Source organism: Melospiza georgiana, chromosome 7 (genome assembly GCF_028018845.1).
Source record: "Melospiza georgiana isolate bMelGeo1 chromosome 7, bMelGeo1.pri, whole genome shotgun sequence".
Taxonomy (NCBI): Eukaryota; Metazoa; Chordata; class Aves; order Passeriformes; family Passerellidae; genus Melospiza; species Melospiza georgiana.
The window spans coordinates 16,804,768-16,831,468 of record NC_080436.1 but is presented as its reverse complement, the minus strand read 5'-3'; the positions used below and the strand labels follow the sequence as shown (position 1 = coordinate 16,831,468).

The window sequence follows — 26,701 nt, the reverse complement described above, 5'->3', positions numbered from 1 at the left end:
GGTAACCTGTCAAGCAGCATTTCTTCCTTCCTTTGTAGACTCCCACTGCCTAGGGGAGTTACAGTAACCTTTCTTAAAGGTGCGCAACGACTGGACATGGGGAAGTGTGCACAACTTGCAACAAGGCAAATTTTGATTTGATTTGTTAAAGTAAGACCAGATAATCTTTTGAAGTCCCTTCCAACACAGGCTGTTCTATGATTCTCTTACTTTAATGCAGAAAAATTCTTTTTACAGTGAGGATGGTGCCCAGACAGACTACAAAATCTCCATTCTGCAATATTTTCAAGAGTTGGCTGACAAAACCCTAAGAAATCTGATACTGTATTGAAATTAATCCTTCCTGTTTTGAACAGGAAGTTGGACTAGACAAACTACAGCATGTGGGAAGAGAAAAAACAGCTTGGAAGAAAGAAATCAGTCTAATTAAAATCTTTAGAGTGTTTTTTCTTAGTAAGATCATACTTTACACAGGCAGTTCACTGTAGTTACAAGAAGTAACAGAAATAAAATGAGTAGAATGATACATGATCATAACAGTTCAAATCCATTTAAAAGAAGCAAAGCATTCATCCTTTCACACACATAGGCTAAGGCACATCAAGTTTTACTCACCATTAGGCAACTGAAAAACTTGCATATAAAATTTATGACAGGTCCCCAGCTGTGGTTTGGTCAACAGTTGATCCATTGACATCACTAAGTCTCCCTGGGTCATCCGGCTTACCCGGTCTAACACTTGCTGTGAAATTGGAAAGAGCAGTAAGAATCTGCAATGCAAAGAGGACACTGGCATCCTTATCTTCCTCTTAACAAATCTAAACCAGAGCAATCCATAAAACTTCTCACTGAGATGCAAACTCTGAGTTAAACCCAGCCCCACAAACCCGTATCCCAATATATAAAAACCCTAGAAACACAGCTGGATAAATAATTCTGGTGAGATTGTACCCTGCCTAGAACTTCTCACTTGACTAGATCCAGATACCTTCAGCAGGTGCAGTGCAGTCAGCATAATGCTAGCTCTGCCAGAAGCTCAGCCAACTCCCACAGCTACTCTCTGTTTGGCTGTCTGTACACTGCCTCACAGGGACAGAGGCTCTCTGACAATAGCTGAGGACCCACACATGATTTGCTATAAATTTGCTATAATTTGCTATCAAAGTCAACTAGAAGTAAACCAGGGTACAAGGACCCATCAAACAAGGACATGGCACAATAGCTGTGAAAAGCTGAGGAAACAGTAACTCTCCAGATTCACCTGTCTTACCTTCTTGGAAGAGAACATTTGGTTAGAGAAGAAAATAACACAACTCTTGGCTTTCTCCAGGGAGTTTGCTACAAGGAGTCATTAGAAATCTACCACAAGGCCAAGTCTAACTCTGCTCAGAAATGCTCACCGGCTTGACATTGATGACCAGAGTGATTCCATGCTCTAAGAGCATGTCCTGGGCAATTCTGGACACAGTCTTCTCAACAAGGACCAAATTGGGCTGGACATCAACTATCCGCTGCACGTAGTTCTTCAAGAACTCCCTTTCCTGCAGACAGGAACAAAGTATACACTGAACTACTGCAAACCCATCTGGAAAATAAACCCACTTTAATGCTTAATTTCACTTTTCACTTCATTTACATACTGTCCTTTCCTATAAAACAGGGAAAACAGCTATCCAGAAAACACCATCAATAGTCTATTGTGAACATTTTCCTACTCCCACAGCACAAGACTAGTTTATCAATAGTATCTTATAAGCATTTCATAAAGAAGAGGTGTGTGTATTTCAGTGTTTTCATATTTAAGGCACATCCATACTCAGAGGGGCAGGGCACCTGTTCCAAAGTGACATTTTCTAGTTGATCACTCCATTAGGTTGGTGGTTGTTTCATTTCTTCAAGCCTGACAAAAAATAACATGGGTGTGACCTAACCCTAACCTACATTAACTTTTCAAATATTCCTTCACACACCTTAAACCTTATCTAGCTCTAATAGTGTATAAGGAACTCACAGTTCAGAAGGTCTCAGTAAAAAGAAAAGTTTTCTAAAATGATGCATTGTGAAAATCAAAAGCTCATGTGTTCTCAGGACATGGAACTTGAGGACAAAAGCCCTCAGTGCAAGGCTACAAGTTTGTACTATATTTACTGCAGCAGCTCTCTTAGCTAGCTTACTAGAAGAGGAAAGTTCTTTCTTTTCTATGCAATCTCATTCATTGAACTTCACCTTACACACTGAAAAAAATTTTCACTGGTCATGGTTTGGTTGGGGTTATTTTAACCAAGAACAAAAGCATACGCTCACCTGAAGTACTATAGGCTCTATGCAGGTAAACTTTGTTTCTTCTCGATAGAGGTACTCAATTGAGCATTTCAGCAGAAGAATTCTGGGATTTTTTAAGCAAGAATTCATCTAAAAAAAGACACCAAAATAGTTAAAACAAAAATACAAATAGCTGGAGAGGAAGAAGTACACAAGAAAAAGAGACAGACTTCCCATGATTGGTCCCTGCTACCCCCACCTCCCTTTAAAGTGGCTCAGCTATCCCCCCCTGCAGACCCAACTACACATTCTCCCTTCTTCTGAAGTTGTTACACTTAGTTGTTGGAATTTCACAGGTACTGTCCATAAGCAGGCAATGCTAGAGAGGATTTCCAGTCCCTGCTAAGAGCCCCAAAGTCTTGAAACACTTGATTCATGCAGTTCTACCTTGCCCTCCTGCCTTAAAGATCCATTTTACTATACTATTGTAAGTCAGAACCACAAATGCCTTTTTCTGCCTAAAAGTTGGAATAATTATTAGATGCCTCATGGTGTGGCAGGGATGGAAAGGTTTTTCTATACATGCATGAGGAGAGTTGCTCCCCCAAAATCTCTGGGTCAGAAAACAAAACAGCTTGGAAAATAAATGCTTTAAAAGCCATTATTTTTGGGGGCTCAGAGCAGAGAAAACCCACAAACCTCCAAGGTGGTGGTGAGAGAAACTTCCTGGCACAAAAAGCAAGTCAGAGCACCCTTGTTTCCACAGCACGCATTACAGTAAGATTAATCAAGCTGCATTACCTTTTTGTGTGCAACATTCTTAGTGCAAACAAATCCATTCACCACCATGGAGTCAAATTTCTTTCCACCAGGGATCTAACAAAGCAAAGAACATTTTTAGAACTGTCATACACTCCCACATCTTGTAGTGCAGTAAAGCTAATACACAGAATACCTCTTGTAGGTGATGTACAAACTTCAGCTATACCCTCAATTACCAGATGAAATATCAGATACAGTCATGTTGGACACATAAGTCTTTCCTTTTAAAATCTGACAAACTTAGGACAAGATGAAAACTAGTACTGGGTTCTAGGATTTCTACACCCTCCCAAGAGATGCTTATTTGTTAAACCAGTTTACTTCAGCACATGACAAGGGAACCTAATTTGGATAGGCCATGAGAAGCACATAGCTTTGCACATGCTATTTCTATTAACAACAAAAAAATTGTAAGCAAAGAGAGGAAAAAATATAAAATAAAGAAAGAAAAACAAAAACCCTCTACCTACCAACTGAACACATCAAACAGTTGACTGGTGTCCCTGCAATCTCAGGCACAGGCAATCTCAGGCATAATAAGCAGCATGGAACAGTTTTCTGAATAATATGTTTCAGAGGACATTCATATTACCAGCATGTGAAAATAGCAGACAGCTATGAAGAGCTTTCAGCTCTGAACAACTGTTCTTTGAACTGGAATTTCAGAAGATGCAGGAACACGTGGCGCTGCTTGAAGAGATGCCACAGAACTACCACCAGAATCACAAGGCTCTCCTCAAATCTCATATGGCTTTCAAACAAGAGCACTGCTAGGTGAATTTGGCCAAAGAAAACTAAGCCCAAATCTTCAGTTCTCAGTCACACTAACTCCTTGGATGCTATTTTCATATCAGACTCTCAGAAGGAAGTTTGCATGCCAGAACTCCAGACTTACAGTTCAACAGTGTCAACACTGGGCCATCTGGCAGAACTGGATACACCATTCCCTAACAATTAAGTTTTGCTCTTGAAGAAAGTCATCGTACTTGGCATGGGAGGAGTTGAACACTCCATAATGGATAGGTACAGGGCAACAGACTGCTGCACCATGTCCTGCAAGCTACTTATCCAGCATATGACATATCTCCAATTCAAGAGCAAAACAAGCAGAAACCAAAAAATGAAACAAGTAACTACAGAGGTGTTACTCCTTGCTACCTTCTGCAGCCCACAGCCTGAGAGAAGAGGTCACCCCAGCGCATTAAAGCACTTTTCTCAGCATGCCGAGTTCCCTCTGTGCAACTTTTTCCAGAACCCCACCTCATCCAAAGGCCAAGCGATCCAATTACAGTACTGAATATGCTGGGGGCAGTGGAAAGGGGACTACTCTCTTCAAACAAGGTGTACTGCCAACAGCTGCACCCTTTTGTTTCCCCCCATCCACTGCTTGAAACTTACTTTTTTGATGTGGACAAACTGGCGGATATCCATGTCATCATCTCTCTTCTTGACATCCGGCCGTACCGTCTGAACTACCTGGCAGACCACGGGTACAATAATGTCCCTCCAGGACAGTGACAGGGACTCATTGTAGAGAAGCTGCTGAAGCAGTGCCATCATGTGGTTGTGATTAGCAGACCTACAAAAAAGGCAAAATAAATAGATTTCTCATTTAAAAAATATTAAAATACAGTGTAGTGATTAGCTGAAGTAAATTTCTTAACATTTACAATGCAGAAGTCCTCTGAAGGAACAGTTGCCTAGAATGTTCTACAGTCAGCTTTGGTCCTGTACTTTCTATATAAGCATCAAAAGATAAAAAAACAACCAAAATATATGTAAAAACGCTGCGTTCTTAATGCAAATTATTTCCTTGTATTGCCTACTGTAGCTCAAGTCCCACTGAAAGTTGGTGGAATAGAGGGGCTTCAGAAATTGCTACTCAAGATTTGCAAATTCCTTTTTCTACATGTTTCTTACAGCAGCCTTTCCATGGCTTGTTTCTCCCCATTCTCTTCTCTCAGCAGATCCAGATTGCTGTGGTGCCAGCCTAGGGGTGTGAATAAGAGCTCTTTGGACTTCTCCTCCACCCTCCTGTTGAATAACGACTCTGCAAGAGACAAACAAAAGTTGTTAATGTAAGGTCACAGCTGAATGCTTGTGTCTTTCTGAAAGGCTGCTTCAAAAAGGAAAGAATTTACTAAGATGTAAGTCCTAGTAAGTACTGAGTAAGTACTGAGTTTAAGGTAGTGTCATGGTCCTCAGTATGAGGGTAACTGACACTTTCAAGTACTATATTGTGTAGTAACTCCTTAGAACTGTTCTCTGTTTTGCAGTACCAAAATTAGAGGTTACTTAAGCACAGTCTGTGCTTTGAAAGAGTTACTAGGTTATTTCCTGCACGGTTATTATGATATTATAGAGGCAAATTATAAACTTCCACGTTGGCTGACGATATTATAAGTCATTTATACTAGTAGTGTATAAATGTTCATCAAGCAAGTATGTAAGCCTTCAGAGATCAAGCTTAAAACTCCTCAGTGTTAAGCAAAATCTTTAGACAATAGCAAACCAAGGAGGACAACTGAAGAAAAAGTCTCCTGAAAAATAACAACTAACTTCTTCCAGATGCTTCATGTACAAAATTAGCTGTGTAGAAAATTAATAGAACCTACATTCATTTCCTCCTTCCTTCTGCAAAAGCTCAGCTAAAAACTAAACACCAGTTTAATCCAAGACTTTATTTTTCAGGCTAGACAGACACTGGGGTTTCTCCCTTATTTCCTCCTCTTCTGAGGGCACCAAAATCAATAGCATTAACTGGCAAGAAGAAAAAAAGCCCACAGGTGCATCTGGCCATGATACCAGAAAGCACGTGGGTTTAACAACTCATAAGTGCATGCAATGTCCTTTCATTTCAGAGGCAGTGACTATGGTGGTGATGACAAGAAACCCAGAAAGATTTAAGAGAAAAAGCTTTAAGCTACTCTGCAGAAGCAGTGCAATTAATTGTATCACATCTTCATTTGCTTGCACAGGAAATTAAAAATCAGTTATATAAATTTGTTGGTGTAGAAACTGTGAACAAACTTGCCACTTACACTCACTTTTTAAAAAAAGTGAAAGCTTTTCATTGAGTCTTTTTGAAAGCAGGAATCTGAGAAGTGAAAGAAATTTAAGCTTGAAAGTGCATTCAAAAAAGTCAAAGTATAGTTTATAAGTCAGTTTTGCCACAAATAAGCTCAGATTTACTGTCGAGTAAATATTTTGAAAGAGTCAGTGCTTTATTAGAGGAGTATTAAGGCATTTCCATCATTATATTAAAAAACACACAACAGCAGCAATTGAAGTTTTTCCTTACCTTTAATAAAAGCGTCACTTATAGAGAACATCTGCTGCCCTCCGTTTTCAGGATTCAAGTACTCTGAAAGAAGAGAGAAGAGGGATATAGGTGGAGACCAAAAAAAAAAAAAAGACAGGTTACACTGGTGTGGCCATATAATTACAATGTACACGCCCACACCAGAAGAAGCAGCATTACTCATCCAAGTGTTTAGTCACCAATTTAGCAACAGCTTGGTGAGTGGTTAAGACAAGAATATCATCTCATTCTTGTTCTATCAAAAATTCTACCATGACAAGAAAACAGTGCTTACTAACGTGAAGAAACAAAACAAACAAAGTAGACATGAGCCAAGACTGAACTAAGAGCACATTTTCCAACTGACATGGACCACCCTTTTCTAGACCTGAATACAAGTGTGTTAAGATGTGATCAGACACCATGGGAATGGCCTCCTCACTCGGGTCTAAAAATGCAGCTTCAGAAACCATTTTGGTCACCCACTCCATTGAACCATCTTAGACTGAGGGAGAGACCAGCCATAAGGTTTATCATATACAGTGCAGAAACAAGACAGTCTGCCTTTCAAGAGCTGAAAGTCTCAAGTCCAGAACAGGTCAAAGTGTTTTGAGGAATCCATGCTGACAGAGATGGACTCCCAGAAACAAAGCAGAGCAAGAGACAGATTACTATACATGTGGGCAATATAGTTAGAGCCTGGTGCTAAAAATGTCAAGGTTCTGGATTCAATCCCTGTATGCACCACTCACTTAGAGTTGGATTTGATGGTTCCCTTCTAACTCAGAACATTCTGTGAGATCTGTGAAATAGGTTGAAGCTCCACCTACTACCCTCATTTAGCTTGCTAGATCTTGATGCTTCATGCACACAAAAAGCTTGTTTTCTCCAGAAGCCATTTGCTGTTGTGCCCTTAATTGGCTCCTCACTTATACAAAAAGGGATTCTATAATGAGAAAACAAGAGCAGTAGCCCAACTGCTTATACAGCACAACTACCTGAAGCCCAAAGCCAACTCTTTATCACCTTTCCTGACAATGCTCCAGACTCATCACAAACAGAACACAAAGCCAGGCTGCTTTCAGACACCAACAGAAAGCAACAGAAAGCTGACAGGACTTAAACAATCACAAGGCTCTGAGCAGCAGCACTCAGGAGACCCCTTTCATGCCACCATTTTAAATATCTGAGCTTGTTTGCAAATTTATACTCAATAGAGGATAAGTGTACCAAAGAGAAGTTACAAGCCTCCTTCGTAGATTCCTGGTTATTTGAGTTTCTTTTCATCTCTTGCTTAGTTTTAGAGTTCAGCATTACAATAAATTACTGCTTGATAAAAGCTGGCCCACCCTCAGCATTCATTCACTCACTGACTATCTAGAGAAAGCCACATCATGCTCTACTTACACAAGGGCATGTATACTAGCACCTCCATCCCTCTCCCTCTTGCAACAGCCTCAGGGCATCAGTTCTTACTGTAAACACACTTAAATTAGGTCTGGCACAGACCCCTGACTGGCAAGCCAAAGCACAAGTTACCCCCAGCAGAAACCTAACCTTAGTTATGCTCTGGACAGACACAGGTAGCACCACCAAGTCCCTTCTAGATTTGTAATATCTAAGTTCTTCCGTCTAGGTGATCTTTAAGGTCCCTTACAAGCCAAACCACTCTATTATTCTTTTCAATACAACTTCAGCTCCCATAATTTCACTTCTAATTGGTTCCCAGGGGAAGTTTCTGTCAAGGTAAGATACCATACCCCTTCTTAGCCCAGACAGATAACACACTCATAAGTGTGAGTCTGAGATGGTTTATGGTGGCAAATACGCACATTTCTTACCTCACATCATCCCTATATGCACCATGCTCCACTAAATGAGAAAGGGAGATGGGGGAATGTTCCTGTAGCTTATTTTATAACCTGAAAACCCAAGCACCTTCTCAAAAGAAGAACTAAAAGGGCTCCTGGGAACTGAGCCTTGGCAAGCAACATTAAAAAGGAATTGCATATGGTTACTCAAATCATCTTCTCTTTCCCCCTCCTAACTACTTTCAAGCATCAAAGATACCCAAAATACCTGGTACCATGATCACAAATATCTGTCTGGAAGGATGTTTATAAAATAGAATTTTGCATGTTGTTAACTGAATCTCTACAAAAACAGCAACTAAACCCCATATATAAAATTTATCACGTAATCTCTTCTCCCAATTTAAATGCAGAAAATAATCTTACTTTGTTTCCCCTTCTGATACATACTATGTCTTTAAGCAGATGATACTATACATGAATCACTATTCTCAGCTAACTTGGAGTCACTCACATTTCATGGAAACACACCAGACATTAGTCAGCCTGTAACACCACAAGAAGTTCTGCCATTGGAGTATATACAAACCACTCTGTGCTAAATCACAGCTGGTGGATACATCATGGCCCTTGCTTCAAAGCAGCTGACCTCTGTGACCCTGGGAAATTGCATATTCCTTAATCATTCGAGAAACCCACAAATTGCTTAGATCAAAGCTGACCTGAACTTCCAACACTTGGTGTTTTCTATTGTCAGTTCTCTCCAAAATGCAATTACTGGAATTTACACAGTCCTAAGGAAACTAAATTACAGCTTCAAAAGGAAGGTAGGATCTTCAGTTTCACTTCATTATTTCAAAGGAAATCAAGTCACTGTCACCCAGTCTAAGGACAAGAGGCAACTCCAACACAATCAGGCTAAGTAAGCGTGTCCATAACAGCCACAGGGAAGTTACTGATGCTTACAGTGGCAAACACTTCATGTCACTGATTAACCACAGAACTCTGTCCTTAAAATAACCATCCATTTTACACAAATGCTTAACTACCCAGTTTTGGCTGTCTAATCACTGTGATATTCTAGCATCTTAGATGGCATCTTTTCTTGAATATAGCCAGGATAATCAGAAAAACAAGGTGAAAATCTTCATATTAACTTTATTATATAAAACCTCTGACTTTAATATTTACAGAATAAAGTTTTAGAAGTCATGTATTTCACTACCCTAAGCACTACAGCATTCACTGTAGGGTTTTGTCCCTCCTTGCTACCCACAAAGTTTCAGTCTGTCTATTGCCAAGAAGTGTTTCTTGCTATTCAAGATATTGTCATTCATTTTAATTTTTTGCTCCCTGGTTAGGTCTTTTTTCCAGAGATTCTCATGCTAGAATGATAAAATTCACAAACAAAATAAAAAAGATTCACTAACTTCTCTGTATTTGCAGATATAGATTTTTCAAACAGCTGCAGGATACCTACCTATCCACAGTGCACTTCCATGACAATTCCACCCTATCCCAGTTCTGAGCCTATTACTGGTACTATCCCCTCAAGGGAAATCCATTCTCTTGGAAGAAATTGTTACCAATTTTCTACTGCCAATTACACTCCTACAGAATAACCTGGTTAAGAGACCACAAGTTTCAGGAACATATACCAAACACCAGCAGAGACTCACCAAAGACATCAGAGCGCTGTCAGCACAAACAATTCAAAGGCAGAAGTCTTGATCTTTTCAGTCCCCTCACCACTTGCCTTTTCCGCTGATCTTCTCTGAGCTCTCCACTATTAAAAACTTTTTCACAAGAACTCACAAGAGTTCTGGCTCTAAAGAGCCTTGATTTGGTCAACAATTTCCAAGAGCAAGAGGCTCTCTTACATTTCCCCTTCATAACGTACTGCTCCTTGTATAAAGAGTAAAATATGTCTGAAATCAGACAAACACCCTACAAGTCCTTTAACATCTGGCAGAGCCAAACTGACTATTGCCTGCTTTACTGTCATCATACACTGGTAAAGAAACCTGCTACGGCTGCAAATTCATTGGATACTGCAGCACACCTGGGCCTGTTTCGAGGTCACTTAATCCAGCACCCCTCCTTCCAAAAAGGAATTCTTTGGTATATCTGCCTCTCAGCTTTCCCTCCCTGTAGATGCATTAGCTTTTCATTTGATTAGGGCATCAGCTGGAAACAAATTGAAAGGAACCAATAATGAGCTGGTGTCACTAGTGCTGATAATCCACTCCCAATTTTGGATCATCTGACATCAATTCAAACTTTCGAAACTGTTCTGCTTCTCTCTTTGGCAGAAAATAAGCAATTCAAATTCCTTCCTTCTAGGCATATTTTTAGCAAATAACAAAAGGTGGCTACAGTAGGCATCAACAAATATCCCCTCTAATTTGTCTCATTCGGCCCCACATGGAAAGCTATGACTCTAGCACACTTGGAAAGCTATGACTCTTCTCCTCCCTCACTGTCTTCAGAGGCCATTTCAATTTCAGAATATGCAATCTGTATGCAAGCTCAAGGCTGCTGTTCCATTCTGATTCATAGTAACACAAGATCTGCTAGACTTTATAGAAGAATGAATTAATTAGGAGTGCAAATTATTTAACATTGGATCACCTTTTAAAGTCAGAAACACTGAAAGGGTGGGGTGAAACAATAATTAAGAAACGTTATGTAAGGAAGCAGAGCAAAGACAGCCACTACTACCCAACATGTAAAGCAACTAAAATATACTAGACCCAAGCCAGTGGCAAGCCCCAGTTTCAGACAGGCCTTGAATCATTTAGAGAATGCAGTTGTCAACATGCAGGCACATTATTTCTTCCACAAAGATGTTGCTTATAGAGTCTTTCAATTTAGTACTTCTTTAGGGGAAAATCCTTTCAAAAGCAGCCTTCAACACCAAGTATTTGATTTCTTCCTACTTAAGTGGATGATCTCTTTTGAAGAAATACTATGTATATGGATTAAGTTAGGCCTTCATGTTTATCAGTAAGATTCTTCTGGAAAATGTAAGCTTATTAAGGTACAATTTTACATCAGCACAGAACTCTTCCAAGTTAATCTTGCTCTTTTGTTCTTTGGGGTTTTATTTCTTGCTTGCTGTTTTAAGTTCCATCTCCAACTGTAGAGTCACGTATCAAACTGGTTTTTGTGTGGATTATTTTTCCACCCCAGTTAGCCAGAACACATAGGTGGGTCTGTCTATTATGCATGGGGAAGAGACATTGCTTCAATGGCAAAGAGAAAGTCACAGGGGAAGTTACACACTCTGCAGAGAAGGCATTTCAACAGGTCTGTTGAGCCTCCTCAGAGGTGAGCACATCAAAACTGCAAGCAAGTGCCAGTTAAATATCATATTTTCCCCTCTGTAAGAAAGCCACGTAAGCAGTGTCCAAGTAAGTCAGAAATATTAGGGCCAGCTCTCCATCATGTGCAACTCCAGCTGGTGACTACCTCGTACCTTTTTGGTCGGCAGGGTGAGGGGGCACATGTGGGTACTTGGAGTGCTTCTTGATATGGAAGTTGACGTTGTCCAGCTCCACGTTCAGGCTGATGGAGGCGGCCGAATCACTGTCCATTGTGGACTGGAAGCTGCTGACTGAAGTGCGCTTGCTAGGGCTGGCGGAGTCTTTTAGTGTTGGGTGAGGGGGAAGATACAGGGAGGAGAAGGGTTCAAATGGGTATTATGAGGGCACCAGAGAGGAGAAAAATTGTCTTTAATACATAAAGACCAGTGTGCAATAATACAGGAATACAGTATTTTCATAGCTCTAATCTTGTCTTCATGTGGGCATGCTGACATACTGGACATTCTTTAGTGCACTACAACAGGGCCCAAATCAAGCAGAAGTCTGCCTGAGAAACAGAAGGCAGCAATTTACATGCCTCTCCTTCATTAGAAGTATGAAGTTTTACAGTTTCACTAAATTCAAACTACTGTATCCATTGTGAGAAAGTGGAAGACTAGACAGGCTATAGCTCTCTTAGATCCTTACGGCCCCAAGCGCATACACAGAAACACAGACAGATAAAGCAAGACATGGTTAAACTAAGTCCTGAAGGACTGAGGACAACAGGGGAGAAGGCCCAGTGAGAACAAGACTCAGGTGAAACTTACTGGCTGAGTTGTCTTCCCCTTCATCAACAATCTGCTCGTTGTCACTGTCATCAAACTTGATGTCTTTGAACCAGGATGGCTCGGAGTGGCCCTCTACAGAGTTCACAGAGTCACTGTCTGGAGATGGGGTTTCTGAGAACTCTGTGCTCTAGAAGACAAGGAAGGGAAAAAAGTTATTAAAGTGCAGTTCTGCTGAAATATTAAGCAGCCTACCACAAATGCAGGTAAGGCATTTTAAAATCACAGGATACTCTCAGTGGGCTGAGCCAAGTTAGTCACAGAGTTGCCCCCTTTGCTATGAAGCAGGAACTCTTTGGGACAAGAAACAGGTATTTGTTTACAATTCCCAGTCTCTGCCTACACACTGCTTCTAAACAAATTGTGACTAAGTAGCACTAAAGGACAAGTTTATCATACTGCACATTTTCTGTCATCACATCCAGTTAAGGAGCTTTGAAAGCTTGCTGTCTGCAGCCAAGGTGGGTGACAGCCTTATCCTTCACCCAACACGCAGCGTTTGCTGGTGCCTAATTCTAAGTTACTGGAGCAATTCTTTAAGTGATCAATGTAGTCCCAAGAGCTTCAATCCAAGATGGACTCTAGCTGGGCCTACTGTGTCAAAGCACAGACTGGCCAGATTGCCAGAGAACCTGGAGACTACCTAAGTAATTTCCATCAGCCTTCCTCATGCCTCCAGGCATCTCAAAACGAAGTCATCATCATCATGCATTTGGCTGCATGATGAGTGAGCGCAGCAAGCAACTGAGTCAACAACACCATTTTTCCAGACTCTTGTCCAGAAGAATTGAGATCAGACAGTGCTTCCAGCTGATGAGCATAAAAATTTACTTTAAACTTATAATATAAGCACCTTACAAATAGGGATGCGTAAGGACTTGCTAGTTAAGGGCAAGCTTTCACCAGGACACTGAGACAGCTGACTAGCTGAGCTATCAGATGAACCCCAGAGCAATCTCAAGGGAAGCCATGTGACTGTGTGCCTATGACTGAAATGCATGAGGAAGACAAATGCTATTGGCTGCAAGCTTTCTGTCTGAAGCCCATGGGACAGTTAAGCTCTTCGCCATTGTAAGAAGCTGAAGAACATGAAAGGCTCTTAACTGAAACTGAATGTTTTCAGTTAAGGGAGGCTACAGAGCTATCTTGTTCAAGCTAAAAAACCCAATACAATCTCTCAGGCCAGTGACTGCTCTTACCCCTCAGTAAGTCTGATTCCAGTGAAGTACAGTAGGACAGAATCTCTGGTCACTAGTTCCTGCCTCCCCTCAGGTAACTAGTCCTGTTTGGGAGGAATGAAAAAGACCCCATCCCAAACTTGGATCATATGGCTAAGGTACTGAATAACTCATTACTCCATCACTGGAGATCAGAAGAAGGTTATCAATATATCTAAAATATCCATTTGGAATTTTTTTAAGGAATTTTGAAACAGAGGATGACCAATGTGTCTCCATCACCAGTAAGTGCACACAGATACTAGATTCTGCACATGACAACATTGCTGCCACAGGCACAGACTGTGCCACCTTGAGGCCTCTGTGGCAGATGTCCACCTTGAGAGGCCTGGCTCTGAAGACCCTTTTCCCTCACTTTAGGCAGCACCACATTCTCCACAGAGGACAGCCCCAAAGCTTTCTGGGCAAATGGAATTTCCTCAGGCTTCAACCTATTCAGGAAAAAGGCCTGGCCCCCTACTTTCTGTACAGGAGACCTGATTTAGAAAACATACTACAGCTGTTGAGAACAGGATTAGAAAATATTATAGTCAACAGCCAAATCCAAGAAGAACAGTATCTTTCAGCTTTCCCACTCCTTTTACCTGCAATGGTCTGTAGAGAGCATACTCATCTCTGAAGAGCTGATCATGATGACTGACACATTCCAGCCAACGTCCATCAACCAGTGCCTGCCCTATTGCAATGGCCTGGACCCTGGAAGTATAACAGAGATGGTTTTCTATGTTTTGCTCTAAACACATATGATACAAGCACACTACAAAAGGGAAGAGTCATTTGCTATGCATTATTTGACCTGTTGGTTTTCCATTCCCATGTTTAACAGACACTATTTACAGTACTGTGCTGAGGCACAGTACTGTACTAATTCATGCATGGAGCTAAATAAAGAGACTGCCAGTACTCTGAACTCAGCTGAGGTGTCCAACATATGATTAAGACATGTTGCTTGTGCTCCTCCAGTATTGTTATGTATACTGACCATCTCTGTGGGAGGACTGTTGCTCTACACTTAAGAACCATCTCCATTTTATCCCATTATCATATAATTAAACACACAAGATTGTTTATATTCACCTACATGGTTAAGAGTCTGTCAGTTCCATTGAAAATTTAGCTGTCAAACACTATTAGTGATCTCTGACCCCAGAGGCACACTTGCTCTTTGGAGTAGCAGTGAACACTTTTGGACAGTTTCTGTAATACATGCACTGTTCTCCACGTGAGTGATACTTGTCCCACAGCTACCTCCCATACTGGTTTCCAAACCAGACAGCCTCCTGTGCCCTGTTGTTTGGGGGTACATGGAGTCAGAATGGAACCTACTCTGGGGCAGGCAGTAAAGGGGAGATTGGAGTTTTCTCTCTCATCTCCCTGCAAAGGGCCCATCTCTGCAGTCTAAGGTACCCTACATCAGCTCAAACTCACCACCTCCTCTCACACACACAGAGGACAGCTGTTGTCCTAAAGCATGAGGGTTACCTGGTGGTTACGTGCCCATTTCTCATGAGCCAGTTGACCAGCTCTTTTCCCACAATGCAGTTGGGATGTGTCCGCAGCCAGTAGCGATGGTCTTGAAATTCCATACCACTGTTATGATGGCAGATTTTCTTCCACAGATCTTTCAGCTGGACTGAGTCCTGGACAGAGAGATGTGCAAATTAATTACCAGTCTAATCTCAGCACTGGTTCCAAGGGCATCAACCCAGGCCTTCAGATCAGCTTCTGGATCAAAAGCCCTCCATAAACAGGCACAGAATCTAAGCCATTCAGCATAACCTATGCAGAGGTGCAAAGAGAAATAGCAAACAGACATAAAACCAGCTCCTTATTTCCTTCCATTCATATCCAGTTGAGAACAATAAAAAAACCAAAGTGAGAGATACAGGGGTTTTGATGAGGCAACCTTTTGTACTGCCTGCAGAATATTTATGCCCTCACTACTGTCCCCTTGCACCCACTCTTAAACTCAGGAGGTGTATACAAACACAGAGGACATCATCCTTGGCAAGAAGGTTTTTCTATATTACCTGTGCTCAACCCAGGCATTGTGAACATATTAGTCCAATATCAAGACCAGATATAAGGCAAGTACTTAACACAGCAGTGTTCACTGCTAGGATACTGTCTCTTATTGAGGATCCAGCTTTGTATTGTCCAGCTTTTATGAAGCTTTTTCAGGCACTGTTAGCTTATGAAGCTTTTTTAGGCATTGTTAGCTTTGGCCACTAAGAAAAAAACATGTGTATTCCTCCCAACACAATTAATCATTTTTGAATCTGTGAATCTCTTACCCTCACTACTTGGAACACTTCAGTCTATACCTAAAACTTATTTTGGAGCCTGCTAAACATGTGTGCCACCTCTTCTGTAGGCTGTGCTCCATCCAAACTGAGCTGTCTCTCTGCACCTAGCCACTTTTGTTTTCCCATATGTACCCCCAATTAGCACAGCACAAGCCATTATTGCAGGTGGAAACTGGGATCTGGAACTATTTTGACCAAGCAGCACACCACCCCACGGTGTGGAGAAGAGATGCTGCAGCTCACTTTCCCAAATGCCTCATTTATTCTATTTTTGTGTAACAGAACTTTAATTACATTTTAACTGGTTTCAGCTCTCCAATTAACTGTCACATTATTGCATTTTCCAAAGGGTGCCCTGAGGCCCAGGAGTTATGCTCCACTTTACTGCTGGACTGGCTTTCTGCTTTCAGTTCCAGCAGTGGCTGTTCTGGATATTGCCCTAAAACCAATGCCAGCAGCTTCCCTTCCATACCAGGTATGGAGTCAAATGGATCAGTACCAAGAACACGATAGGATCACACAATTTGATGCAACTGGAGTCTCCACAGTTCAGCTGTCTTGAACTGATCAATACAGTAAACTGAAGAATTTGGCACAACAAAGCAAATCCTTCCAACTCAAGGATTTTGACCTCTAGTTCACTGAAGTGTGTGCTTATCCCAGTGTACATACAACCTTCTCTACCTTTATCTCATGAACAAAGTTCATTAGTCTTCTGAATGGACTAGGTTAGGCTTTAAATTAACTCCTGACATAAGGTGAACTCCACACAGTAAGGGTATTAAACAAACAGCAGGAATGCATAGAAAATCCTTCATTAATTGACACTGTCTTCTACTCTTACATGAACAAGATAGTACCAGTCCCCTTCTTCTTCCTCAAGAAAGAAAATAGACCAAAAAAAAAAAAAAAAAAACCACAAAAAAAAAAAAAAAAACAAAAAAAAAAAAAAAAACAAAAAAAAAAAAAAAACAATGTGAAGACAAAGAGCACCAAGACTTGAACATCTTGCTTCAAGTTGCATTCACAGAGCTCTGAATTTCCTTTTTCCTGCATTAACATACATCTGTGAAGCTGAGTGGTATAAACGCATGCCTTAAATATGTTTCTCCCTCAGGTGGTTATCCATTTACTCAGGAACTAGGAAAGGAGTTTTGCAACTAAACAGGAGTTAGTGTTTGTACACCCTCAGGCACACTTGAATGCATACTGCTGACAGCAGGCAGAGCCTGGTAACACAGAATGAACCTGATTTTAAAGTAGCAATGGGGCACAATCTTGAATCTTTCAATGCATGAAAAACACTGCCTTCCCTTCTCTGCAACTTCTCTGCCTTATTTGTTGGAAACACTTCCCTTTCTTTCCTCCTCAAAGAAACAAAACAGCTTTTTACTGCTTAGAAATTTATATAGTAACTGCAACCTACAACATTGCCTCTGGGGGGAAGGGATAATAGGACTACGCAGAACACATTGACTTTTCTTTTAAAAAGTATCTCATTATAACCTTCTACAAAATCTTTTACTTATTCTGCAAACAAAGAGGGGGCAAGTTATGTTTTGGCCCAGTAAGCTATAAGGGCTTCAATTTATTCATCATAGTGTAAACTATTTCAAAGCAGCCATTTAAAGCTCCTGATTACGTGGCCTATGAAAGACAAAATCTCAACTTGAAGAAATACAAAAAACAGGTCACTGCATTACAGCTGCCACCACGACAGGTTTAACTCAAAAAGCCACCATATCAACTCCACACTTAGGAAGACTAAAGTTGTAAACATCTGAGTACAAAAACCCCATGAAACTATGATTTATTTCAGGAAGACAGTAATGTCCAAAGCAGCATCATCAATATTCTCCATCTCTGCTCCCCCTAGAGGAGAGGTCCAGGTAAGAACGCTTAGAGAAGAGCCTTAAAAGGCAGCAAAATACTCCTGCTGCATGGCACAAGGGAGGCAAAACACAAGGAAGGCAAACTTCACTGACTTCACAGAGCAAGGCAAAGAGAAGTGTGAAAGGTACCAGAAGGATTTTGCGCTCATCCTCGCTGGTCTCTGCCTTCATATGAGTGCGAGTGGCCTGGGGGCTGACCGAGGTCTCGTAGGCAGGCACCATGGGGGACCCTGAGCGGTCCAGAGACAGGTTAGTGATGCTGGCTGACCTGCAGGGACAGAGAACAATTCCACTGTAAGCATTCATCATGTGTGGTGCTTCACCACAGCAGGTCTTTCACTTGCAGCACACTAAAAACCAGCTCAAGCCTGGGACACAGTTTACTCTTGCCAGCACAGACTGCTTAATGCTTCCTCCTTTGTCAAGGCAGAAGAAAGGCTCCCTAGGAAGCAAGTGTATTGCTTTGGAACTGCTAAGGTAAGCATAAACCTCTGTAAAAATCTTGTATGAAGCAGCTGGAATTAAGTTTAGGCACACCAATTCATACATGTCTGTATTTAAATTGACTGGGGAAGGGATGGCATGATGAGTAATTAGAAGCTCCAGCAGTTTGGAGACAAGACAAATGTCAGCAAGGGTGGCCAACACCCAGATCCCCATAACAGAGCACTGAGATTTCCTCCTCTCCTTGTCCCATTTAAAATTCCTTGTCCTCAGCTCTCAAATACATGGCTGAAAGCTTGCAGAGTCTGAAGTTTGAGCACTTGTTCCCCAGAGCAGCTAAACCATTTTCTGAAGCTGAAGTCACTGCAGTGGGCAATCCCCCTTGTACTGTGACACGGAGCACCCCCCTTATCTCAGCACAGCTGTTAGGAAATGTTGGCCATGCACCCCAGCACAAACACTCCATTTTGCAATTATCATTGCGTAGTTACAAATGCAAACAAGTTCCAGATACCTTCTGCTCCATTAACCCACAACTAGACCTGAGACTGAATGCTCTGCAACTTCTCATCATATAGCAGCAATTGCAGGGTAACCTATCAGTGCTAACAGCACTCTAAGGAGTGAGGATGGAAAATATTTCTGCATATACCAACAGGGAAACTCAAAATGCCAGTGTTGAACTGACTGAAGAGGCTTGCACCAATATCATGAAAACAGTTGCCAGCCTCTAGCCTTTGGAACAAAACTTTGGTAACTTTGGTGAACTTGCTAACTGGCTAACAGAGATACTATCATTATTCCCAAAAATTCTCCACGGATGATGCGGCTCAGCCCAGGCATGAAAAAAGCAATGCCACCCTATTTCAGTTTTTATACTGCAGAGTAATGCATCTCAACAGAAAGCATCCTAATGCACAAGATGAGGCTGACATGGAAGTCCATAACTAATCACTCCTGCCAATCATTTTGCAACAGCTGCCTTAACTGTGCCACATATTTGTAAGCAGCAGGGATTTTTTTATTTGGGTGTAAGCAAGTTAGAACAGTGAGATTTCACATCTGTGTCTTTATCATCATCAATTATATCGAGGCCTTTATTATATATATGTTTTTTAAAAACAGAGAGGGAGATTTTGCCATGAAAATGTTTATCCTTTAGAAGGACCTGCAGTTTGAACCCTGCTCGCAACACTGGACTGTTCTGCTGGGGATTTCCCCCCCATCATAAAAACCAAGATTGAGAACAAATAACATATTTCCCACCCACGGGGAAAACAAATAGCAATATGTAACTTCTGTTACCTGCCTCTAAATGCACTCAACCTGCATATTTTCTGCTTCATTTCCTCTAGAAAGAGGAATAGTAAAGCTTCTGTCAAAGAAATGGCTACAGCTGCTTTGACAAGATCTAAAGACTAACATCACTTAACCCAAAGCCAGCAGCTTGTTTTCCAAAGGTTCAGAATTTTTAACAGAGATAGATTATACCTCATCATTACACGTGTCCAAACAAACAAGTACTTTTGGTGAACAGCCAAAGTTAAAATTTCACTTGAATAAGCAATCTGGGCCTGCCAGATCAAGATTAGAACCATCCTACTAGTACATATTTGAGCAAACAGCAAAAACCTTTTAAAATAGGGGTATAGTCAAGCAGGAAGCAGGAGACCATCCTCAAGGTTTCAGACATTTCTTGACGTTGCAGCAGTTATTTAGCATTGGACTTTTAATTCTAGACTCCTTGCCATGTTTGCCCAATATTTATTTTTGGTACTCATTTATTCACCAGTATTTTACTCCCCCAGGTGAGATCTTTGGGTCTCAGATGTACAGTCAGTGTGCATCTCCTCCTAACCATTTCCATCACCCAGAGGATAAAGGCTGCAAGCAGACCATTCTCCAAAAGGCACACCCAGTATCCTTCTCAACCAAGTTCCCCTGTCTTCACTGGTCTTGCCAGATCCCTCCAAACTGCTAAACATTGTGTATTCCTCTAACACCAATGCAAAGAAATTGCTGAATGTCCCAATTGCAGTTTTGAAATCTGGATTATCTTTGCTCTGTTCCTCACCTCTCTGCCTTACCTTCATTTCCTTAATTTAACCATAAGGGAAGCATTGCAACCAGCACCATAGCAGAAGCACTGTGAAGTGGGAGCTACTTGTACTTCTAATACCAGGCTATTTAGTGGGATTAAGCTCGAGTACTCACAAATTACACTAAAGGTCTCATGAACACTTTCAAGTTCATCCCAACACTCTTGCATAAAGATCTATGAAGGGAGTTTAGCCTGAGGAAGCTTGGTAATTTAAACAAGATTATCCTTAATGGAAGAGCAAAGGAAGCAGATGGGGATGCTTACAAACAAACAAAAACTACATCTCTGCTCCTTCTTGACTTGAGTCTTTTTGTCTCCCATCACCAAGTATGTGTTACTCCTTTTTCTTCAGCTTTCTCAGAACTGTACTTTTCTTAGCCATTTCCTTCCTCTCCTGTCCTCTTCACCACCACTCCTGCTTGATCAAGTCAGCAGCAAACTACAGGCCCTCAGAAGCAGTTAACATGAATATATATTTGTTAACATGAATACATAGACAAATAGTTCTTCCTTACCACTCCATATGGGCAGTGAGATGTCCCATCTTAGACATGAAACAGCACTTTCAGTAAAAACGAGCCTGGAAACCCAGGCGTTAAAGCAACGAGTATGCTAGGAGTGCATCCAGAACAGAAAAATACTCAGAAATTATTAGTTTACCTGTTTCTAGCTGGTGACTTCCCTGCATCCTCCTGGACAGACCCAAGGCGTGCAGACAACGTGGTAGCTGAAGAGTCTGGGTGAATCAAACTGCAGGGAAAGGAGCATGGTAGAGATGTTTGAGATATCTGTGACATCCAGCATATCAGAACAACTGTAATTAAAGTACAGTTAATTGTCATGTTACCTCTCACTCACACCCATGATTGTTAAAGCAGCAAGGGAACAGAGAGAGCTTTCCCCATCTGTAGACCAAAGGTATGTGGAAGACAGTGCTCCTGTCTTCTTCCAAACTTAACTCTTGAACAGCACAGACTACTTCCTGCATTATCCTGCCTTCCCACCTGCTTCCCTTATTTCCCTTTCTTACATCTTCCTTTCCTACAGGTTGCTAATAGATACTTTGGCACTAAATCTCCCCAGTATACCATCAATGCAGCTTTGCCTAAGTAGCTGTATTGACCCAGAGTACACCACTCCTTCACTTCTAAAGGACATGGCCCTTCAAATTAGTTAAAGCAGGAACTCTGTGTTCCACCTGTTCAAAGAGCAGAGCCACATCTGACAAGTACATGCACCACCAGTCTACCTGAATGCTTTTCTCACTGCTTTGCAGCATCTTATCTCAGATACATTCTTTTGGAAAGAGACAACTGCCAGGTCTTCTTTTGAAACAAACCACTTCTCATGCAGAAGCCACTGTTAGAACACAACCTCTGCTCCATTATGAAGTTGTGAGTTGCCAGTTCCCATTGTGGCACCATTTAAATTCAGTATCTTGAATTTAAATATCTTAAGGTCAATCAGGAACTTACCAAACAGTATTTAAGAAAAGCACTGTAACCCACTGCAAAGTGCAACAAGCACTGACGAAAATGTTAATCCTGCTAAAGCAACAATAAACCACCTAATCCCAAATCTCTCTTCCTCTCACACATAAAAGAGGTCCACATTTACTCAGTGTCTCTCAAAAGACTGTGTTATGAGTTATGAGTCTTCCAACAATAGGGATTATTTTGAGTGCTACAAATAAAGATTCTTTCTTTACATGCTCATGTCTACAGGCTGCTGAACTGTTGTTATAAAGGGACTAACAACACATCCAAAGACAAAACTAACAATACCTTTAGTATTTTGTACATTTGAAGAGAAGATTCTGAGAACATCTACTTATTTCCCAATTCAAAATTTGGTAGTATTTATCTCATGCATTGTTATATTAACACTTTAAATGACCATAACATTAAACCAGAAGTACTTTTATTTATTTAGGCCTAAACCTGATAATTTAAATGCTTCCAGACAGAAGCACCATATTCTGAAAAGCAACATGCAAAGCAAGAGCCAGGGCATTTTCCAAAGATAGTAAATGGTTTGACAGGTTTTCTTTTAAATACTATCAGAAGAGCTGCTATGGGGCATATGTCACTAGCACTACCACTGAGATAAACAAAGGTTCTGACTCAAGACCTCCTCAGCAGTTTCACATCTGCCTGTTCTTCTGTTTTAGAGAAATGAGCACAAATACCATACCTGACTATTTCTTCTTCCCCACAACACTAAATTAAACCAAGGTATTCAAAAAATAACTTGCATAGCACTTGAGAAGTACAGTGTTCTTTTACTCATGGTCCAAAAAAAATGATTCTCTCATTTGAGACCAATAGGAATAAATATACTTTGAAAGGAGATTGGAGGATCTTTATAGGTCCTCTCTATTGTCCTTTCAATCCCACTTCATCTGAAAGAGGTGGTTACTTCCATCACTTCTTTTTTACCTACACAGAAAGTATTTCTTACGTTCTCTTGCCCAATTTGAAACATGACAGGTAAAGCACCAGTGTTACACTGACTTGCCTCTCAACACAGTGGTGGTTAGATGGTGTGATTTTGGTTCTGTTTTTTTAAATTCTAAATACAAAAGCCTGCTCTGTCACTGGTATAAAATCACTGAATCAGTACAATAAAGGAAGAACTACAATAAATTAAAACTTCACTAGAAATGTTTCCACATTTCAACGTGAAGAGAAGAATATTACAAGCACGCACAGAATTAGATTCTTTTTACAGAAGCTGGAATCTAAGTTTACTAGGTGGAAACCACCAGCTTTCGTCTGGGCAGCTGTCAGCCTGAGAAGAGTTGAGATTGCAGAGCTCAGCATGCAGCCACCGCCTTTACCTTTGCCAGGTGAGATCCTCCTCCAGGAAGATGTTGCGGCTGGCCTTGCGGCTCCCCACCGGCGTGCGCGGCTCGCCGGGATCCAGCACGGACACGGAGCACGCAGAATCCGACAGCGCGCTCAAGTCTTCCCCAATGGAGTTGCTGTCTGTGGAGTGTGCGTAGCTTAAGGCTATTTTCCGGCAGTAGGTGCAGGCTCGGAGATCCCCTATGGAAAAGGGAACCAGAGAGTGTGAGCGAACAGGAACAAACAGAACTCTGTTCCGGCAGGATCAGAGGTGTAGAGTGGCGCAAACAGAAAGGATTTTCTGTTTCAAAACCTCTTTGCAAGTCTAATTCTCATACTCTCTTAAAGGGCAAAACCCTGGATAATTACACACTCAGGGAGTTTTTCCAAGGCAAATGATACCAAACACAAGATCAGCAAAAGAGGAGAGAGAAGAGAAACAAGGAGAGGAAGAGGGAGGGAGAACACACGTGCCCACTGAAATGATGGCAGAACAGCCAGTCAGATATGACACACCAGCTGATGTCTAGAATTTGGTCACTGGTATTTGAAAGATTTTCTCCCGATCCTCAATTAAAACATGTGGCTCATACTTTAAAACTACTGTTACTCAGAGCAGCTTTTCCTCAGGCATACTTTATTGTACTGCACACTCTTGTTCAATAGTGGCCATATTTGTTTTGTAGTGTGGTAAAAATTAGCAGGCATGGCATAATCCACCATCTTTCATAGAGAAACTGGTAGAATTAGGTCCTGTGATTCTTTTTTCTTGTTTTTAGGCCCACTACAGACCTGTATAGCATTTTCTAGAAGATGTCAGGATCTCAGATGCAGTAAACCAAACAGAGCTGAGCACACAGAGACTGCTCTGTTTCTCAGTAAATAAACCCTACCTGTGTAGCCCATGAATTTTCCAGGGATTTCCTGATTGCAGCATCGACTACAAAAGATCTGCCCACAAAGTCGACAGTGGTGCCTCCTTCGGAAAGTGGTGAATTTCTCACTACAGTCATAACATTCTTTGCACTGGCTGTCAGGCATCCAGTACTGCTTCAAGTCACTGTCCTACAAGAGAGGACAGCAGATGAAAGCTTTTTCTTTTGTAAATAAGAAAACATGTCTAGTTTCATGACTCTTTGTAGACTATGCTTATGGAAAAGAAAATTTCATATCCACATATCTGTGCACGCGTGCACACACTCTTGCATAAAAGCACACAAAGGATTTTTCATGTGGTTTTACAGGGAGTCAGAAGGCTGAGAGCTCTGAATTAAGAGAATAAATCCAGTAGGACTTTGCCTCCTTGATCCAAAATGGAAGCAAAGCAGAATAAAACTACCAGAGGATGTAGACAGAAGCCAAATAAAAAAATATATGAAGTAGTGATTGCCCTTGCCTCTCATTTGCCCCCAACACATGAGAGGTCCTCAGCTAGCAGAGTTTTAAAAGGAGAAGAAAAAAAAACCCACCACATATCAGTTGAAGCTGTTATCTAGGAGTAAATCAAGTTACCAGAAATTATCACTGCAGGAAGATAATTTCAACAGCTAATATTGGGATATGTTTTGAAAGGATTATAGATACATGTAAAAAGTTTTATTATTTGATCTAATTCTTCAACATTTCAGTAAACAGTTGGAAAAGCCTATCCCAGATTGATTTTGTTTCAAAATTCCAGGTTAACTGCTATGTGAAGAAAACTGAAATTCACATTCAGCAGACAACAACATATATTAATCGAAAGCATTGGTATAGCCACAGGAAAAACATAATCTTAAAAACAGAGAGTTAAAACTTCCATCGCTGTAGAAGCTATAGAGCAAGACAAACTCTCAATTGTGATTCTGAGCACACCAGCTGCAACTCCCATGGATGGACACAACTGCTAATGGTCACATGACAGCCCTGCCTGTGCAAGAGTTCAGTTCTAGCAAAAAGCCTTTTCAGAGGGACTGAATACTACAGGTTTTTCTTAGGAAGAGAAACTTCTGCAAGTATTACCTCAAAACAACCACAGAAGAGAGTAATCACGCAAAAGAAAGGGGATCCCTCCTCTCGTTTTCACATAATCAAAAAAACCCCATTGGGTTTTATTTTAAATTGGGATTTATTTTTGGATATTCACACACTAAAGTTTGACATAGCTGCTACATCAATTTTGAGACCAAAGCAGTTATGATCAACAACACAACACTTTCATGCTGTCCTCAGGCAAGAAAACCCACACAGAAAGAAGCTGAAGACTGCTCAAGACAGTCTAGTGTTTTAACAAAACTTGAACTTTAAGATAAACACTCAGCTTCAAGCAGGGAATGCTTTGCCAAGGAACTGCTGCAAAGCTGCAGGGTATGCCATATAATAGTTTTTGTTGCAACACTGCATGATAAGCCAGGTCTCTGGATCTACCACATAGAGAGAGGCTGTTCCAGACACCAGTGCTGTGCCCCACTTGCATGTGACTGTGTCCAGAAACCCAGTCACTGCTGGTCACACCTCCCAGCTCTCTGCTCTCCTTGCAGGCTGTTCTTGCCCATGAGGGAGGGTTCAGAACAAAGTTTGGCATGCCTTAGCAGTAGAGGTTCATTAGAAAAGCACCTTCCAGAATCTGATACAAGCTTCCTACAAAAAGTAAAGAGGTCTCCTGTAGAGGCAGGCCAAGTCCACAGCAGGAACAAACTTTTGCCTGAAGTGACTCAAGCAAAACATGGCTGCAGTCAAAGGCAGTGATGCATTACCTTTTTAACAGAAGTCAGCATGCTGACAACTAACAGACTGTTTCCAGAAGACCTGGTCATATTCATTTACTGCTGTATCCTGTCTGTTTCAGCACTCCTCCAGTAGCTTCAAATACATCTGAAAATCTCTAGGGCCTTCAGAAGTTGCCACAAACTGAAATATTAGTAAGGGGCATACTCAATGCCCTGCTTACTGCAATGAAAGGCTTCTGCTTCACTCTCAAAAATCTTGCCCCTTTCTATCAAAGCAAGATTATTCTTACAAGCAGAACAGCACGGGAAGCTAAGTAAGTTTACTCAAAGTCTACCTATAAAAGCTATCAAGCCAAAAGCTGTTTCCTTCCTCTACCAGTTTTTAATCAAATGTACTTTTGCCTGTTCATGTCTTGCCCACAGACATAGCTATTTATACCCTCACTTATAAATAGGTGTGGATTCTTTCCTCAACTAGAGCCTCTTCTTAAAGGTATGGTCCAACTCAGCAGATGGAGATGAAATCAGCAAGTCAGTAGCAACCACCAGACTCTTGTCTATAATATTGCTGACAAATCAGTACCACAATAAGTAGCAGATTTAAACCACTCTAAGAATTCTCATTACTATTTGTGACAGTTAATGTGTTTCACCTGTCCATGGTTAGCCTTCTGGGGAGAAAACTATTAGGAGGTTTTTTTTCACTAGACTGGGTAACACTTAAGTGGGAAGGAGTCTAAAAAGAGAGCATCTGGTCCAAGCACAAGAAGCCAAGTAAACACAATGATTCACCTCCCCAGCATGACAGATGTTTGGC

General features: G+C 41.2%; 1 protein-coding gene across 3 annotated transcripts in view; it reads right to left on the bottom strand.

Annotated features, from left to right (window-relative positions):
- PIKFYVE (phosphoinositide kinase, FYVE-type zinc finger containing) overlaps positions 1 to 26,701 on the bottom strand; it is a 61,855-nt gene that overhangs the window by 25,087 nt on the left and 10,067 nt on the right. For 2 of the 3 annotated variants that reach the window (XM_058027912.1, XM_058027915.1), the window contains 15 exons: positions 24,070 to 24,241; positions 23,170 to 23,377; positions 20,991 to 21,080; positions 17,915 to 18,053; positions 15,070 to 15,227; positions 14,172 to 14,283; positions 12,332 to 12,479; positions 11,675 to 11,842; positions 6,386 to 6,448; positions 5,005 to 5,134; positions 4,483 to 4,663; positions 3,064 to 3,138; positions 2,305 to 2,412; positions 1,401 to 1,541; positions 616 to 742 (listed from right to left, as the gene is read on the bottom strand). In XM_058027912.1, the coding sequence (XP_057883895.1) occupies positions 616 to 742; positions 1,401 to 1,541; positions 2,305 to 2,412; positions 3,064 to 3,138; positions 4,483 to 4,663; positions 5,005 to 5,134; positions 6,386 to 6,448; positions 11,675 to 11,842; positions 12,332 to 12,479; positions 14,172 to 14,283; positions 15,070 to 15,227; positions 17,915 to 18,053; positions 20,991 to 21,080; positions 23,170 to 23,377; positions 24,070 to 24,241 (2,020 nt within the window). The remainder of the gene's footprint in view (positions 1 to 615; positions 743 to 1,400; positions 1,542 to 2,304; positions 2,413 to 3,063; positions 3,139 to 4,482; positions 4,664 to 5,004; positions 5,135 to 6,385; positions 6,449 to 11,674; positions 11,843 to 12,331; positions 12,480 to 14,171; positions 14,284 to 15,069; positions 15,228 to 17,914; positions 18,054 to 20,990; positions 21,081 to 23,169; positions 23,378 to 24,069; positions 24,242 to 26,701) is intronic. The other variant, XM_058027913.1, reaches the window with a different exon arrangement.